Genomic DNA, 13,794 nt, shown 5'->3' with positions numbered 1-13,794 from the left:
AAATAAACATTTACTATTTAAATAACAATCATATGTTTTACTTCATCTATTTTTTTTAATGCTTTTTTTTTTTTTTGTAATTTTTTTATTTCTATATGTTTTTTTTATATTTCAAAAACAATACTTTATCTTTAAACATATTCTTCTTTTCACTTAAATTTAAAGAGTAAATCAAATGAGTTTGAAACTTCATCAAATGCATCTTTATTATTATTTAAATAGATGTAATTAATCCAAATCTTAGAATATATGAATGAAATTAATCATTTCAAAAATGATTTCCAAAAAGCAAAAGTGAAATGATGTCATAAATGTCTTAAAATAATTTTTTATTTTAAAAAACAAAAATCTATTTTTAAATCACATTTCCATAAACATAAGAACTTAGGAATGTGAAGACAAAGTAGGAGAAATTGTGGAAAAAGAAAGTTCCATCGGAGGAAGGTGCAAAAGAATTTTTATTTGTCTGCAAAAGATTTTATTAATTTGGTTTTTAATTTTCTTATGTCTTAATAATAATCGAACTAAGCTCACATTCTAAAACTTCATTATCCTCTTATTTATAATTGGTGGTTGATGATTTTTTTTTATATTTATTTTGTGAATTTTATGAAAATAATTCATTGTTATTATAAAAAAAGTAAATCAATTTTAAATATATTTATTACAATCTAATTACTTCTAAAAATAAATTATTTTTAATATGTAAATTAATTTACATCCAATCCAATCAATTGTTTAAATCCAATTAAACAAATTTTAATTAAATTTAATTTAGTTCAATCTCCCGCACCTTTTTACACCATCAGAAGAAGCAAACAATTTGGAAATGATGGGTAAGCTGTAAGCAGAAAATGGGCTGACCCTCTATTAATTTCCTTATCCGAACCCACCACCACCCAAGGCAGGAGAGAAGAGGAGAGGAAGAGGAAATACGAGGAGACGATGATGCTATCAATGGCGGTTCAACCTAATCCCAATGCCGCTCTCAAGTCCTATACATTCCCTATGAGTAGTAATAGGAATCACAGACTCATGTTCAAATCCTCTAATGCTTTGTCCTTATATTCCACTCGCTCCGCTTCCACAAATCTCAGACTCCGTGCTTCACCTGCTCCAGTTGTTGCTGTTGCTGTTTCTGAACAATCTTCCGCTCCGCAGGAGTCTCTCTCCGCCTCTCCACTAGATGTTGAGGTTCTTTCCTTTCCTTTCTCAATTACGATTTTTTTTTTTTTAAATGCTGTTTGGTTGCTGAGAATTTCAATCGGAATTGAATTTGGAATCCTATTTATTCTTGTCTCTATGAAGTGGTCATGTAAATGTACGGTCCACTTGTTGGAAAACGGACTTCATGTTTCTTTTCCTCTATTTTCTTGATAGCCAAACAGAGGCTTTACTGAAATTTTTTAATCTCTCTTCTAAGACCTGTTTGATTGGCATTTTGAAAGCCCTTTTCTTGCTTAGAAAAGCTTTAACTTGCCTTGGTTTCGCAATTAAGAGCATGAGAAGTACCTCAAAATGTTTTTCCCAAACAGTAGCAGCAGTGGCAGAGACGTTTTTTCATGTTGTTGAATATTGTTAATTTTTTGTGTTGTAGAAGCTAGGAGTTGTGGTGAAGCCAATGGAGAAACCAAGGCTGGTGTTGAAGTTCATATGGATGGAGAAGAACATTGGTGTTGCCCTCGATCAAGCAATTCCGGGCCATGGCACCATTCCTCTGAGTCCCTACTACTTTTGGCCTAGAAAGGATGCTTGGGAAGAGATCAAGGTCTTACTGGAGAGCAAGCCTTGGATATCTCAGAAGCAGATGATTATTCTTCTTAACCAAGCAACTGATATTATCAATTTGTGGCAGCAGAGTGGCGGCAACCTGGCTTGAGCAATTAATGTACGAAATTTTGTGCTTTCTAAATTTTGTTGTTTGTAAACTGTTTAATTAAAGTTTCTTGGACTTCTTGTATTGCTTTCCTTAAAATTAAATGAAATATGGTTTTTCTATTTGCTTTTGTGCTGTTATGTTTTGTATGTGTTTGTTTTAGTTTTCTAGAGTTTAATTGTCTAGGAATTGAGATAACAAGGATTTGTCTTGATGACTTGATATCATATGTATTGGTTTTGGGAATGTTACTCTTTCTAAGTGGGTTATAGAGGTTCTTTTATTCATAGTGGCTACTAAGATTGATCTAAAATTACTTTGTTTTGGACTCTTGATAATGGGATCAATAGAATATTGGAGAGCACAAATGTGCCTTGGCAGCTAAGGAACTCTCTGGAATCCACAAAGGTTCCACTCTACCCTAGAATTATCCAAAGCCACTTTTCGTGAATGGTAGAGTGATAACTGACAATGAACAGAGAAATTATTTTTAGGAGCTTGAGATGATCCTAGATTGTGTCTACATTCAAGATACTAAACAAAGTTGCCCTCACTTTAATGCACATTTAAGCATCAATATGATTTTGCTTTTCTTGATTAGTTCAATATGATTCTTCGTACTAAAAGAAGATGACCTCTTTTTCTCCATCTTAGCAGCACATGGTTGGTAGTCATAACTTTCTAGTTTGAATACCTATCAACTAAGGCTCCTTCCAAGGCTGCAAAGAAGGAGTTCTGATGTGCTAATCATGAGTTCTCCCTTAGTATGTACATTAATAGCATGTCAATTAAGACCTCAGTACGACCTTTTGTGAAATTGAATTGCTATAGCTGCAACTCAAAACGAAAGGGGTGTACCTAATAAAAAAGTGAAAGATTTGGATTTTAAGACACACATGTACTGGATTTACCTAAGATCTGAATTTTTTTATTTATTATTTTAATCCTCATTTGGCGCCACATGCATAAGATAATTATGTTTTGATAGAAGTGTCCCAAGTATATAGAAAGAAAAGACAACTCTTGGTTTACTTACAAGGCTGGCCTTTGACCTGTATAACCTTCACAACCTCCAATTGGCATGTGGAAATATATTCACCAATAAATAGCATTCTTTGACCTTTGTAACTGATTCAAGAGATGCCATTTTAAAGAAGTTTTTTGTCACACACAAGCCACAGAAGGAGGAAGAGGGAGCTCTTTCAGGAACCCACCTCGAATACCAAAGAAAGGGTTTAGAGAAAGTGCAGTTTCCTAAATTTTTATAAGAAATCTTAGCTTGAGGTAAGAATCACGTCTCACATGTTCATATAATTACGATGGGAAGCATAAATAAGCCTTCATTACCATATTTTAAAAGTGACAGTTTAGTTGGAAAGATCCAGTTGGTTATCACTCCTAATTGACCTATTTTATGGAGCCTTGTGTATGCTTGGTGTCAATGTGTGTCAATGCATCCATTTCAGCCAGTCAATCTTAGGAAAAATGGATGCTTTTGACTTGTGAAGTGTCAACTGTCGACTTTCTTTTCATCTCCATCATAGTATAAAGATATCATGGAGGCCTGGCTTAAAATACTATGAAAAGGTGTCACCTCTTTGGTTAAGACATCTACCAGTTGCTCTGCAATCAGAAGCCAGAGGTTATTAAATGAGGAACCTTTTCCTGGATGAAATAGTGATCCACCTCAATGTGTTCCATAGTCTATCATGCTGAGCTGGATTAGAAGCAGTGCTTATGATTGCATTATTGTCACAAATAAAATCTCATAGGCTCTTCAAGTCAAAATCTTACTCCCATATCAGAATCTTCAACCACAAGAGTTCACAAATCTCATGAGCCACTACTCTAAATTCAGGTTTGCCAATTGATCTGGCAACCAAAGAGTGCTTCATGCTCCTCCGTGTTAATAGATTTCCTACCATAGAAGTACAATATCCAACGGTAGACCTTCTATCATCAAGTGAACCAAGCCAATCAACATCAGTGAAAGCCTCTACCCCCATATGACCATGATTACCAATGGAAGACCTTTTCCTGGGGAAATTCCAAGTGAAAGAGAATGCTAAATGCTAACTCTAGATGAGAGACCCTGGGGACATGCATAAATTGGCTGACTGCTGTTTTTTTTATAGTAAAGATTGATTTTATTAAATGGCACCAAAAAAGGCACACAGAAGTATACATGGTGTCATTAATTGTCTGATCACTCTTGCCGCACAGGCAATATCTGCATGGCTATGAAAAATATAAATAAGATTCTCAACTTTAGTATCTTCTATCCATTCATCATGAGTATCTGCTCTCAATCTATAATTTGGTCAGGAGAAGTTTCCACAATTTAACACCTGAATATAACTGTCTTTCATAGAAGATCTAACACACATTCCCTTTGAGAGTGGAAGATCTCATTTTTAGACCTAGTAACTTTAGTTCCAAGAAAATACTTTAACTTGCCCAACTCTTTGATTTGAAATTTATGGGTTATCTTCAAGATCACTTTAACTTAAGCATTTTGATATCTTCAAGATCACTTTCAGATACCAGAATGTCATCCTCATAAACAATGACTATCGTAAGTTTGTCTTGAACTTGCTTAATTTACAAAGTGTGAGCCATGTGTGTAGCCATACTACAATATGATCTCATGGAATCTCTCAAACCAGACTGCTTTAATCTGTATGCTACTTTCCACAACCCACAGTGTGTTGATCATGGATGAACATGTGAAGTAGGGAGGAGTATCTATATAATCTTCTTATGCCAATCAATATATAGGCTATTGAGTTCAAGTTTGAATGCTTTTAGCAAACGATAATAAGAAGATTCATATTTAATAACAGGCTTAGGACAATTGAAAGTGCATATAGTGTGAGGATCTTTACTGTAGCCAGGCCTGGCATCTCCTTTTCTCTCTTTCATACGTTCTTGGGTGCTTCATTGGATGGTGAGAGAGGTCTTATTGGGATGGATGGAAGTTTTGTTGATAAGAAGTGCAGAACAGTTTTTGGAGGACTACACCTCTGCTTGTTTTGGACTAATTAGCAAGAGCTGAATCATAGAATTGAAGATTGGAAGCCTCCAGATCAATTGCTAAAGGAGTCCCTTAAGTTCTTATGTTTAAGAAGTCTCTAGGGGATGGTTTTATGGTCTTACTGGATTACATTGATTATTTGAGATCTACGCATGTTAGCCCAAGGATCACATACTGTTGAGGACAAAAAATAGGACAAGCTAAGGTTGAAAAACTGCAGGTGACTGCAGAGCAGGATTATAAAGAAATTTTGAAGTTGGGGAACCACAGGAGAGAACACCATAGGTTTCAGGAAACCTTTTGGCCTCCAATCTCGCCTACCTTTCAATAGATCCATCAGCCTTGTACTTTAAAGTAAATATCCACTTGCAACCCCATAACCTCCTTTGCCATGTATTATTCTTATCCAAGTTCTCATCTCCTTTGCCATAGCTTCCTTTCCACCTTGGACTTGCTGTTGCATCTTCTGACCGTGAGGAATAGATATAGAAAATGAAGCAGGAGAAGCATGATAAGAAGGTGAGGAAAACTGTTACAAAGCAAACTTAGAGATTAGATACTTAGTGCAAGTCAAACTTCTTTACAAACAGCAATAATTAACTCAAGTCATTTTTAACAAGGACAGAAGAAATGGGAACGTTTATGGAGGGAGAATCATTTCCTGAGATAGTCAGGCCTGGATTTGATGACTTGAACTGACATGGAGAGTAAAGAGGTGCTTTCTTATCTCTTGCACCCCTGAGATAGATCTATCAGAACTTTTTGTTGTCTATGGTATTTGTACCTTTCTCTAAGGATTTGGTCTGCTGGGGATAATCAAACGGAACTAAAGACTTTTGAGGATGATAAGAAAGAACATGCTGAGGTTGAGGGCCTACAGGAGACTTCAGAGAAGGATCATAAAGAACAAGCCGAGGTTGAGGAATTACAGGAAACAACAGTTCACAAGCACTCTCTCTTTCTACATCCCCTTCCAGTGTTTGGTTGCATATATTCTTTTTACGCAAGCAGCATATAAGCACTGAGATTGATCCATGTGCCCCAATGTTGTTTCCTTGAGCTCAGCCACTGAGGAAGGATATGTTTTATCATCCTCCTATGGAGACTCTCTTCCAAAGATCTTCCTTTTCCTTCTACTAGCTACTAAATAGTTCGACAATTACCTATTTCTTAAGCTCTTATTTAAGTTTCTAAGAAAAAGCACCATTATGCATAATTGATCTTTAGCCTTTTGCTCCAACTGTTCAAAAAGCACACTTTACCCAGCTTCTTTAATACTCCTGTACGTATATACCGTTGTAGCATGTTCTTTAGGAATTCATCATGACTTAAAGAGGTAGAATTTTTATACATGCAATAGTAATTTTGCTTCCACCATGGACCCTGCCCTAGTCATATGTTAATAACTATCTTGGCAATTTTTTTCTTCCCCCTACTCCCCCAATTGTACCAAAACATTTTGATTTATAACAAAGTGCCCTCAGGTAAAACACTTCCTGTGGAGAGTGGTTCATGGTGCTATCTTTAAGGAGGCTAGTCACCTATCCAACATGGAGACTCACACAATATCCATGTCTGGCACAGGTGCATGTTTCTGAGTTTGAAAACCTCAGAAAAAAAAAGAATTTTGACTATAGTATTAGCACTTGAAACAGTGTCCTACATTGCAAAAGTGCTAAATTAGAAGTATACTTGCTACCTTCTCACATGTATCTATTCTGCGGAATGGGTTGTGGTCTGTCATCCCTATTTGGCTGCAGGTTGGAACATGCATTCTCTGTATTGAACCCTGTGAAAGGCATCCAAAATCGTGTTGCCATCTGAATGTGAACTCAAGCCCAATGATAATCTGCCTGAGACTGCTCTGGCCTGCTCTTTTTTTAATACGAAGATATTTTGTCTTGTGCCATTTCCACCAATGCCAACTGATTCCACTTAAGGCTTACCAGACAAAGTTGCATTTGTCAGATGCTGTTCATCCAAACTTTCAGTTGAAGATATGTCCAGAAAATATGATCTATTATTTGGATGATCTGCAGTTGTTCATTTTACCCTTGTCTGCAAGCTTGTCCTATGCCCTCTGAGTTGCATTAGGTCAAGTATAGTGTGGCTGATGCAGTTCAGGTTATGAACTCCAGAGATTGGGAGGCATGTAGAATCCACATAAATCTGAGTCATTTTAGCTTTTACCCAAAAAATGAGAGTTCATTTGCCTAAATGATTCCTTGATAATTGTTTTACTATTTTGTTTTTCCTGAAGCATTTCAATTTTTAAGGCATGTGGAAAAAGTCTTATGATTTTTTCCCTGTATCTTTTACTTTTCTTTTCAATATGCAATTATACAAGTAACTTAAGTTGAATGTTCCATCTCTGCTGCTCTTCTTCGTGAGTTTAGTTTGTCTGGGTGAGGCTAATGGCTTGCCTGCATTGGATGATTGCATGATCCACATCTCCATATCTATGGCATGAGTTCCAACAGAAGAGTATTGCAGGAAGAGCTGACAACTTGGAACTTTTAAAACATTACTGTCATGAAATGCAATTCCTGAACCAAAGTTACTTGTGCTCCAAGGTTAAACCTCAAAAGCTCAATTGTTGCAAGTTTATAAACAAAAATTCAACATACTGCTCAAAAAAATCTTTATTCTTACTCTGAATCAGTGTGCAAGATATATGGCTGCAAATTATTTGGGATAATGAAATGAAGAAAATGGGTACGCAATTACTGAATATTGAACAACTTTTGAAACAAAATCTCCTCAGTTCACTCAGATACTGCTCAGTCTCTACGTATGCGTCTAGTCCTCAATGAAGCGGGCTTCCTGCCTATGTGTGAATGTTTTGAATGTGATTCATCTGCAGAGCTTGAGCTGTATGTACTTTCAAATGTAGATTTTCCTTCCCCAGAATATGCAGGGGAATCAGCTTGAGATTTTAGTAGAATTCTTGTTGGAGGTTTATAATAGAGGTTATTTCCATCCTCATCTGAAAAATCTTCATCTGCTACTGCATTGAACTGTCTGCCCTTTGATAATTCATTTTTAGGGAAGCTAAACTTCTTGCCAGAACCCAAATCATGGTGCTTCAACCAGGTATCGACCTGTGGCTTCTCAGATTGATTATCATTTCCATCAAATGCTGTTCCCTTAACCGACTGCTCATTCCAGTCTGGTATATTCAAAGACATTTGGCTCCCATGCAAATTGCCCCCGTCTGAATCTGAACTTGAACCAGATAATGTCCTTTCCATTCCTGCTTTCCTCTCACACTCTTTCATTTCTTGGAGATGACTTCTGTCGAGGTTGTCTTCCATCTCATCACGTTCTGATTCAGAACTCAAATTGTCAGTAGGATGGATCATGTCAAAACCCAATCCATCATTTGATTTCTCGATATCCTGCAAGAAAGCATTCGTATCAACCTGAAGTTTAGATGTTGAGGACCCATCAGAAGATGACATGATTCTTCGTTGGTGCTTTGAACCGCTATAATAATCAGGATCTTGGTCCCATGATTCGGCTCGAGAGAGTTCAACAGCAGCCCTTGCAGCTGCTGCAGCATAGGCTGCTGATTTAAAAGCATCTTGAGCTGCAGATGCTACATCCCTATACTTTCGTGCTTTCACTGATTCAGAAAGTGTCTCTCCACAGTTTATCAGTTCTGGGAAATCATTATTGTCATCTTTGAGTTCAGGATTGTCTAAGTTAGCTGATTCATTAGACTCAAGCTGCTTCCGCTTCTGCTTCTGGTTGACATCTTGTTTCTCCTGCAATCATCAAGGATTGACGATTGAGTCATTCGAAAATAGTCCTCAATACTTTGATCAATACAAATAATTATCAATTTTATTATTATTCATTGACATGCCATTCATACCTCGGTGCTCAGGGCAGCATCTTCCTCAAGAGACAGAGTGATTCCATTTTCAGAAGCAATTTCTGTTAGCACCTTCAACCTACTTTCCAAGCTTGCTTGTCTGGTTGAAAGCCTCTGTATCATCTAGAAAAACCCAACATTGATGGTTAGAAGAAAACTTCTGACAATTGTGATCCTCTAAAAACATTAAATCCTTGCCTTAAGATTCACCCCACAGTTGTTTTGTAGTTCAGCAGCGCGAGCAGCAAATTCTTTGCCAAATCTTGACACAAACATCTCACGAATCTGTTGGAGCTCCGGGAACCCTCCACATCTTGAAGTTGCAAAGATCAAGCTTGATACGGCCTCCTTGAGCTCATCAGGGCACTCCCTACATAAACACATCAACACCCATGGAAAATCAAAACTAGAAAACAAGCACCATGATCGTATAACCAGTATGCAACTACCAAGACTTTAACTTCAAATCAAACACAATAACACTAACTTGTTTTGAAAGAGCGTGATCCTTTCGATCAGCAGATGGCAGTAAGCTTCTATCATCAAAAATACATCCAACATGTTCTGCTCCTTGATCACATACTCAACCTGTGCAGAAACACATCAATTGAGAAAAGGGCATGTGTGTGCATGTATGTATATATATGTAAGCGTGTTTTGGAGACAGAAAATTACGCGAAGAAGAGCAGGTTCTTGGTGACCAAGGTTGAGGAGCTGAATGACATCAGTCCGGGCATGGGAGCATCGAACCTGGCGCTGGTTCTTAAGGACGGCAAGCCGAGAAATGGCAAGATTAACAAGGGTTTTGAGTTTGGAGATTTTGAAGGATCTTCCAAGAAGGTAATCAAGTTTCTTCCCCATGTTATCTGCTTCTTCTCTGGTGGTCTCAACAAGATACAGAGAGTTCCTGAAGAACCACACACAAGAGGTTGGTACAAACAAATGCTTGTATATATTTGATGGTTGCCTGTAATGCTTTTATCACGACAGACGCCACATGACATATCGGGATGATCAGGTGGCGGCCTGGCAAGGGCATTTTTCACCCCTAGTATTGGAAAAAGTCACCCTGGGTGTGATAGTAACAAGGTTTTTGTCATTTGAATGGGCCTCAGAGAATGGTCAGTTTTTGGTGGCTTATTTTTCTAGAAGAAAAACCCATCAACTTGACCCTAATCCCACGACTATTATAAACTAATTGAATTTAACGACTTTAACGACTGTTATACACTAATTGAAAAGTCCACATTTTTGTATGGGAAACGTGTGGGTCTTAATTAATGGGCCATGTGAAAATAAGAAAACCATTAAAGCATCGCATGTGTGGCTTATTTTGATCAAGTAATGCTGCATTCAGGGCTTCCTTTTTTGGTTTTTCATCAACTAGAGTATTACTTGTCCACATGACCGGTGTTATAATGTCACATACCGGATGTCGCCAGGACAAAACGAATGCATATGTAGAAGATTCACCATCTTTTAGAAATATCAAATATATATATATTTTTTTGGACAAAAATACCATTCAATAATTCTTCTAATTTCTATCTCACATCAAACCTCTTTTTAGATTAAAAAAAAAAAATGTTAAAAGTGAAGTTATATGCATCAATTTTATTAGAATTAATTAATTAAAAGAGATAAAAAAAAGTCTCATATTTGTAAATCTATCTTCATTTTTTGTCTTCAAAAATAAATTTATATAAATGTCTCTTAATATATTGATTATTTATATGTAAAAAGGTAAAGATATTTTTTTCCAAAATAAATATTTTTTTTGATAAAAAATCAAGGGTTAGATTTACGAAATGTGGATGATTTCATCCTTTTAATTAAATAACTCTTTTTATTACATAAAAATTATTTTTCTAAAATGTTATCTCATCCTTTCAATCAAATATTTTTTATTTAGAAATAGGAATTGGGAGGGAAAAAGGAATGGAAGCTTGTCATTTAAAAGTAAGCACATGAGTGCTTGAGGGGAAAGCATGTGTATGGTTGCAAGATGGATATCATCCTGCAACTCCATTGCTATTATTATAACTAAGAATTAGTAATCTTAATAAAGCCCATGTCCATGAATGATGGGCAGCTCTCCACTCAAGCATACTGGGATCGGCCTCTGGCATGCTGTGTCCTCAAATCACAAAACTTCAAACTTCGCAAGAAAATGACCACAAAATCCGAACAATAAAAACCCAAATATTTGCCGTACCATGTTGAGAAAATTTACTCCTTTTTTTAGTCAGTTTGAACTTTGAATAGGCAAAGTGAATGTTGTAACAGGAAGCGACACATGTCCACAGCCACAACCATGGTAGGTGATGGTTGATGGTTAGGGATGTGACTAGACACCTGTATGAACAGCGACAAATTTGAAAATTGGAATCGAAGGACACCACAAGAATTGTGTTTTGGGATAATTGGGTCTATGAAGGATATTACTTTCAAAAAATTCCTAAAATACTATTGGTTGTTAAATAGAAAAACCAACTAGTCCCTCACATTTCTTATTATCCTCTCACCTATTTATTAGTGGAATCAAATTGAATAATTTCACAATCATTTTTCTCTAATAAATTAAATATGAGAAATAAATGGTTAAAAATTATTATTGCCCAATACATTTTTTATGTAAATAACTTTTAAATACCTCATTAAATATTATTCTTTTTTAAAAAATATTTAAATAATATATAACAAATATTTTTTAAATGCCTTGAAAATTTATATAATATATAATAAATATTATTTTTTATTTCAAACTTATATTATTTCTCATATATATTAAATCATTTTTAAACACCTCATAAAAATTACTATTCTTTGTTTGTTCTAACTTACAAATTAGACATCATCAAATTTTTTTTCAAACTTATAAAATATATAATAAATATTTTTTAAATACCTTAGCAAATATTTTTTTGTTTCTTACTTACAAAATAATAAATATGTTGTATATTATTTGTCATATATATTAAATAATTTTTAAATACCTCATAAAATATTATTATTCTTTTTTTTTTCTAACTTGCAAATTAGACACATAGTATTTTATTATTTCTTATATTATTTCGAAAATAATGTAAACACTTACATGCACTTCAAGATATTCAGAATTTCTCCATTCCCAAATTACCTAATTGTTCCTCACACTAATCCTAAATATTTTAAAATAAAGATTTAAATATTTAAAACCATTAAAATAAATATTTTCTTATTAAAGCAATTTTTTAAATGTAATAGGATAAAAATCAGGAAATCTTCAAAATTATAATTACAACAAATATTTTTAATTTTAAAACTAATTTCATAATTAAAATTAATGATTTAAAAAAATAAAAATGTTACAAAAATAATTTTTGTTTATTTTTAATTCCATTTAAATATGATTTTTTTAATCTTTTTCTGATAATAGTGAAATTATGTTTATAAGGGTAAAATAGTAAAAAAAAAATATTTTATTTAGTTTACTTGTAATGAACAATTCAAACATAATTAATTTTAATCTTATTTCCTATGTGTTGATTTTGGAAGGAAAGGTCTTAATGACAAAGTTTGGTAAAAAAAAAAGAAAACTGTCAATTATCGTCATAACGTCAAGCTCAATTTGTTTAAAAATCGTACAAAACCTATTAGGAGTTTTGTACACCCTTGTACACTTGACACATTTTCCTTGTACAGTTAACGTAATACCCTTGTACAATGGTGCAAATTCCATATCTCTTAAGTTATGTGTCCATGTAGGTGTGTTAATCATGTTTTCAATGGTTTGGTTGAGAAAATGGTGGATGACTTAGGGTTAAATTTTTTTTCCCAAACATCGTTATTGGAGAAAGCATTGAAATTTTCATGTGGGAGTTAAATAAAGTGCATGCGTGGACCCCGCATTTTCGCTTGATGCATTCCCACTCGATGGCGCAACTCGCTTTTCATTTATTTGGTGAAAATATGATTTTTAGAAAAGACTTGGAGTTGCCACTTATTTTTGTTTTATTTTTAAAGGGAAAACAAAATAAGAAAAAAAACCTTAAGTGTAACTCCTTATTTGGAAAAGCAAGTCTGCGAAAAATCGAGTCTGGTCCGGGGGTCAAGTTACCTATTGGAAAGGTACGGTGGTGAGCCGTAGCACTCCCCTAAGTCCCTAAAAATGAGTCTCTACTAAATAAGGTGAAACAAACATGACAATTAATTAGGAATTCAATAGATACTAATGAAATGATAAAATAATAAAATGAATCATGTATGAGAATAAACAAAGTGAGAGTGAGATCGTACCTTAGCAACAAGTAAAAGTGCGCTATCATGGAAACAAGGTTAGTTCAAACATAAAATTATCACATGTATGTCAAAGATTAGGACAAAAATCTAGCAATATTCATTAAATATATCAGTTGACAATCAGAAGAGAAAACTCATATGTAAGGCCCCCACCAAAGCCCAATTTATTTTGCATGAATTAATCCCACAAATTCCATTGTTTTGGAATTATGAGAATTGTCTTCATGCTTATTAAAAATCAAGGAAAGCATGAAAATCATTTTAAAATCAAAGAAAATTTGTGAAAGTGCTTACCTAAATGGAAAGGTAGTAAGTTTATTTAAAATGAGATTTTTAGTGACTTAAAACCCTAATGAAGGACGAAAAGTGATAGAATTTAAAAATATTTGAAAATTGAAGTGAAATTAAAATTATTTGAAAAACTGAAATTTGAAAATTGAAGTCTCGAAAAATATTTGAAAATTGGAGTTTTGAAAATTAAATTTAAAAATTGGAATTTTTAAAATTAAATTTGAAAGTTGGAGTTTTGGAAAATTATTTGAAAATGGAATTTTGAAAGTTAAATTTAAGATTTAAAATTTTGGAAATTAAATTTGAAAGAAATTGGAATATCGAAAATTATTTGAGAATTGGGAATTAAATTTGAAAGAAATTGAAATTTTAAAAATTATTTGAGAGTTTGAGTTTTGCAAAATAAATTTAAGAATTGGAATCTTTAAAAAAAAT

At 34.2% G+C, this 13,794-nt stretch overlaps 2 protein-coding genes across 2 annotated transcripts; one reads left to right on the top strand and one right to left on the bottom strand.

Annotated features, from left to right (window-relative positions):
• The first annotated feature begins 776 nt into the window (after positions 1-776).
• LOC100254839 (small ribosomal subunit protein cS23) lies at positions 777-1,998 on the top strand. Its single transcript, XM_002283580.5, has 2 exons — positions 777-1,194; positions 1,598-1,998. The coding sequence occupies exons 1-2, from the start codon at positions 946-948 to the stop codon at positions 1,877-1,879; spliced, it is 531 nt and encodes a 176-aa protein (XP_002283616.1). The 5' UTR covers positions 777-945; the 3' UTR covers positions 1,880-1,998.
• Positions 1,999-7,534: 5,536 nt separating this feature from the next.
• LOC100249716 (uncharacterized) lies at positions 7,535-10,215 on the bottom strand. The gene is made up of 5 exons (XM_002280060.5): positions 9,463-10,215; positions 9,275-9,375; positions 8,986-9,157; positions 8,788-8,910; positions 7,535-8,677 (listed from the first exon to the last, which is right to left on the bottom strand). Exons 1-5 carry the CDS (start codon positions 9,646-9,648, stop codon positions 7,691-7,693), a joined length of 1,569 nt encoding a protein of 522 aa, XP_002280096.2. The 5' UTR covers positions 9,649-10,215; the 3' UTR covers positions 7,535-7,690.
• Between the last annotated feature and the right edge of the window lie 3,579 nt (positions 10,216-13,794).

This window comes from Vitis vinifera, chromosome 14 (genome assembly GCF_030704535.1).
Source record: "Vitis vinifera cultivar Pinot Noir 40024 chromosome 14, ASM3070453v1".
NCBI lineage: Eukaryota > Viridiplantae > Streptophyta > Magnoliopsida > Vitales > Vitaceae > Vitis > Vitis vinifera.
This window is presented reverse-complemented; position numbering and strand designations above follow the sequence as displayed.